Source organism: Populus trichocarpa, chromosome 10, assembly GCF_000002775.5.
Source record: "Populus trichocarpa isolate Nisqually-1 chromosome 10, P.trichocarpa_v4.1, whole genome shotgun sequence".
In the NCBI taxonomy this organism is placed as follows: Eukaryota; Viridiplantae; Streptophyta; class Magnoliopsida; order Malpighiales; family Salicaceae; genus Populus; species Populus trichocarpa.
Genome location: NC_037294.2, coordinates 1,436,128 through 1,441,420, shown reverse-complemented (window position 1 = coordinate 1,441,420; position 5,293 = coordinate 1,436,128). Strand labels below are relative to the sequence as shown.

At 37.1% G+C, this 5,293-nt stretch overlaps 1 protein-coding gene across 1 annotated transcript; it reads left to right on the top strand.

Annotated features, from left to right (window-relative positions):
• The first annotated feature begins 1,308 nt into the window (after positions 1 to 1,308).
• On the top strand, positions 1,309 to 1,805 carry LOC127905879 (uncharacterized). The gene has a single exon (XM_052456578.1). The coding sequence runs from the start codon at positions 1,575 to 1,577 to the stop codon at positions 1,803 to 1,805; it is 231 nt and encodes a 76-aa protein (XP_052312538.1). The 5' UTR covers positions 1,309 to 1,574.
• The last annotated feature ends 3,488 nt before the right edge of the window (positions 1,806 to 5,293 follow it).

Genomic DNA, 5,293 nt, shown 5'->3' with positions numbered 1-5,293 from the left:
AAAGAATAGAATCTGAGGCAACTTTTTGACCAAAATTCCATTCTCTATTATTCCTTCAATATTGGGGTTTAATGCAAGCAACTTGTTTATTCGGATTTGAGATGTAAATAGATTTTAATTTTGTTAGGATGAGGTGGTCAGGTTGCGTCACATTGATTATGTCATGAAATCAACTAGAGTAAGAAATAAAGATATCAAGTTTCGGAGAGAATCAAGATCAGTTAAAGCAAAAAAAAAAAAACAGATTATGAAAATAAATTGGAAACGAAAAGTTTAGTTATAAGGAATTAGATTCACAAACAAATTTAAGTCTCATCGATTCTAGGAAACAAGTTGGAAGGAATCAATTTTACAAAAATTGACCTTCGCACTAGAGAGAACCTTCGAGCCACTTCAAATGTACTGAAGGCCATTTGTTTGCCATATGTGCTAATTAAGAACATAATTCTATTCTTTTGTGAGTTAATATTCTGTAAAATAAGCTTGGAATAGCTTGCGGGGGCTTGGCTCAGAGATCATTGAGTTTTTACTACAAATTGCCTTTTAATTTTTTCCACCTGTAATTGGATTCGATAAGTTTCCCTTTTGTTTACATATGAAGAACAAACATTGCTTGAGGTTATCCAATGCCGAGATCAAGGTCAGATAATACTAGCGAACCCCTAATATAACTGTTAAAAAGGGCTCTGGGATTAAGAAGCAAAAAAAATGTTAAGTGCAGGTTATCCAATGCCGAGACCAAGGTCAGATAATATCCTGATTGTGCTTATTGCCATTAATTAGAAACTGCAATATCGTCACATAATTAAACTGAGATTATTCTGATTAGAGAACAGAAGGAATCTTCTTTCATAATTGGCTTTTGCGAAGGTTTAGTGTTTTTGCTGCTACTGCTTTTGGACCTGACTTGATTCCTGACCGGTAGAAAAAGCATTAGTCCAAAAGCAGGGAAGCTTTTGTTTTCTTTAATCACATGATCAGATATTATAATTTATGCCCAACACAAATTCATAAAAGTGGCTCTAATGATTGACTGACAACAGATGTTAATGAGCAGTGTTTGCATCCCTTATTTTTCAGTTTACTAAGTATTTAGAACATTCAATTCCAATCCAAAGTCGATAATAATAAACTCTTGGTGATGGTTTTGTCATCGATGGTGATCGGACGACAAAAAAACCAGTAAAATTGTTTTATATAAAAAGTTTATTAAGTATTGAAAACATCCAAATCTAACAGTTTTACTTTTTCGTGTTTAAATATGATATTAATAAACTTTTGATGATATTTTTTTTTTCATTTTGTGATGCTTTTATCGTCAGTAGTGATAAGATGAAGAAAAGCTATTGATTTTTCTCTCAGCAATGGTTAGTTTTATCGTACACAAATGTTGGGTGCTTTTATTTACAAAAAGGAGTACTGTCTACCATTATTCATTCCACAGCTGTTGTCAACCAAACCTTTCCTTTCTATGTAAAGGTTGGCTTGGCCTCCTACATATTAGCCAAAGCAAGAAAACCAACAAAACCTATAAACAGCTACTTGTCTTTGTGTGTTGATTAATTGTAGTTAACATGGCACGTCAGGCAGATCGTCTAGTTAAGATTGGGCAGGAGGGTTTTGCAGCCATTGATGAGCACTTCGGCCGGGCCAAGAGGCGGCCACCACTTATGAAGGTTCCCTATGCTCATCCCACATATTACGATGTTCCTGCAACAGAAGTTATCAACAGCAACGAGGCAGCTCAACGCTACAAGGGGAGGGTTTATGTCGATTACCCTAAGGAGAAACCAGTTCCGTTTTAAAGCCCTATTGATTAATCACTTAGCTTTCTTGTATGCATAACCTCCTCCAGTTGTGTTACCTTTAGTCCTGTACGATATTCTCCCTCTGCTAAACGTAGACGAGGAGAGGTTGCTAGAACTCGAGTCAGGAGCTTCTTCTTACTTCAAATAAACTTTCTGTGATTTATATATCATTTTCTATTTGTATGTATTGTCATAATTATCTTTCTTACTTCCTCATTATCACCTCTTACTTAGCATGGAATTGAAAGATACAATATGCTCTTGAAATGCTTTGAAGCTCTTCAAGGTGTGATTTCACCGACTAAGTTTGGAACTGTACAGAGCTCAATGATGAGCCGTGGGAGGCGTCTCTGATTGTTGCACTGTAAGCATGAGTGTACGTATGAATATAACCAGCAGATCCGCAAACCACAAGTGATGACAAGCTTCTTAACACTGCTGCATTTAACAGTTTTACCGACAAAATTTTTTGTCGGTATTTACTCTACCATTCCGTCAGCATGAATTTTACCGACTGATTTACGGACGGAAACAGTCCATCAGTAAATTCCTCTTGTCAGTAATTTCATTAATGTCGGTAAAAAAAAACCCGATAGTTTTACAGATAGAAAATGCAAGCCAATTTTTTTTCCACTGGAATAAACAGACGAAATTATTTCTTCGGTGATTGACAGTGGCATATGGAGTAATTTTATTCCAAACCCTCTATAAAATATCGAAGGAATTATTCCATCGGTGATGTAACAGTTGAAATGGCATATGCAGTAATTATTTTTCAACTCTCTGGAATATAACGACGAACAAAGTTTGTCGGTAACTTCGTCCGTAATAATTAAAAAATATATATATTTTTAAAAATTATTTATTGAACAAAAAAAGAAAATAATAAAAATATAAAATTGTATAAAATTCAAGTATGTAAAAATAAATTACCTTAGTATAAAAGCCAAATATTCATTACAAATTTATAAGTTCAAATAAAATTAAACTAGAAAAATGGCGGCGTTGGAGGAGGTTGATCGTTCCCGGGACCATATGGCCAAAAAGAGTGTCGCACGTGACCCGCGCGGAATCCGATGGCGATTTTTTCATTATGCGTTTGCTTGATTGGTTCGTTGGGAGTCGCCACCTAGTATTTAATTGAGGGCAACTAGGAAACCCGGGTGTACTAGTCTTGTCAGAGATTCATGGGTAAGGGACTGGTTGTGGTTAGGAAAGGTATTAGCACCCCTAACGCACCCTACCTGAGGTAAGCTGCTTCGTGGCTTTGATGTGATAAAGAAGTTTTAAAAATTTTGTTCTTTCATCGGGTATTAGAAATACGACTTACATGTAAATTCATAATTCTTGACCGTGATCAAATCAAAATATTAAATTCTTCTTTATTCTTTGCAATTTTATCATAAAAAAAATACATTCATAAAAAAAAGAATACAAACAAACACATTCACTTTCACTATATTTTTTCTTTTCTTTTTCTTTTTTTTCTTTTTCACATCTATATTAAAAAAATTCAAAACTAAACAAAAATTACATTAAATAATTTGAAATTACAAAAATAGCCCCAAAACAAGTCCATAACAGTGTTGGGAAGCTTTCTGGAACTGCATGCAGTGCTGAAGAAGGTTCCTGAACAGTTGAACAGTGCGCCGCCGCGAGAAATTCCAGGCAGCAGGGGGCGCTGCTACGGCTTCCTCCCCTCTTCACTTCCCTGCCGGCGGTTAGGGTCTTCATCACCTGCAAAAGAATAAAACACCCAAACCAGTTGATTTTAATTTTTCTTTCTTTTTTGGATCTGTTTCGGTCTTCTCCTTTTCAGATCTGCTTCACCGCAGATCTTTCTTTGGTTTACATCTTCTTCTCCTTCGCTTCAGGTGGCTGGCAGTTGGGCGGCGATGGCGTTGGATTCAGGTTGTTGCTTTGGCCGCTGCAATTGGTGGCTGAAGGAAATGGCGTGGATCTGTGGGCTACCGTGTGCTGGCTGTTGTGGCTGACGGTGTGGGCGGCGCTGATGGGAGGAGGAAATGAAGGAAAAAGTCGGGGGGGAAAGGGAGGCAAATCTGTTCTGGGGTTGCAGGTCTGCAGCAATAGTGGAAGGAAATGGGGGAGATCGGCTGGCTGGGGGGCTGGTCTCTTTCGGCCGGTTCTGATTTGCTTTTGGATGAGGGGCGTGAGCGGTGGCTTGTGTTGAGAAGGGGAAAGGAAGGCTTGTGCGGGGAAGATGAAGATGACCAGGAGGGGAGCGGCCAAGGAAGAAGAAAAAAATCAAAAACCAGCGGGGGGCGGCGGCTGCTCTTTTGTTTTGCCAAGTGGGGAGCGCTGCCGTTTGGGTAAAGATAGGTTTAGGTTTAGGGTTAGGGTTTCTTGTTTCTCTCAATGTGTAAAATTACTCCCCTTCTCCTTTTATGTGTTATGGAGACCAGTATTTATAGGTAAAAATATTGTTTGGGCCTCAAAATTGATCCCTCAACTTTCTTTTTTTTGTAAATTTGATTTTTCTTGTTTTTTTTGGATTTTCTTATCAATATCGCCTTAAATGAGGAAAATCAGTGATTTTAAAAATAACGCGTTAAAAGTCAAACGCGTTCCAAAGATCTTTGAAAATTTAAATTCTTTTGAGATGATGTTGAAAATGCTAAAAACGATGCAAATATATTAAAAAAACATATTTTTTTGGATTTTCGATGTTTTCGCTATTTTTGGATTTTTCTGAAAATTTATCAAAACATGGGTCAAAAATTGGGTAGCAACAAAGAGGACGCACATGTACCACCGATCTGTGATCTTATATCCATCGCCATTCTACGGAGTTCATCATAATCCGCATAGAGTCGTTCATATTCTTCAATGAGATGGGTCGTATGTTGTTGTAAGGTCACGAACTCCTGAGACTGGGTGGTCGATATCGATTGCAAGCTCCCAACGGTTGAGACACTACGGGCCATCTACAAGTTGGTCGTGGTGTTGGAGAGTTTGCACACCTGATTTCTATCGGGTCTACCAGATGATCCTACCTCCATCCACAAATCTGGATCGAAATCCAGGTGGGTCGAAGGATCGTTCCCGTATCTCTCCCTCAATCGGCTATTATATGTCTCCTGGAAATAAAAAAGCTGAAATCATCAAATTTAATTCAAGTAAATAATAATTTACAAAAGAAAATGGTTGAACGAACATACCATAAAGTGTTGAGCGCAGTAGTTAACGAACTGTTGCACCTCTTTTTGGCAGTCTTCACTCTACACGTGTGTCTCCACAAAAAGCTCCATTAGGCTTGGCTCACATCTAAGAGCTGTAGTCTGTAAGAAAAAAATGTTGCAAGTAAAATAAATTTATAAATAACAACAAATTAATTAAAGATAGATGTAATTAAAATTATTTTTTTTGTTATTTTTTTTTAATTTTTTAGGCTTTGTTTGGAAAAAAAAAACCTAATTTTTTTGTAATAAAACTGTCGAAACAAGCATAAGGGGGTTTTTGTCAAA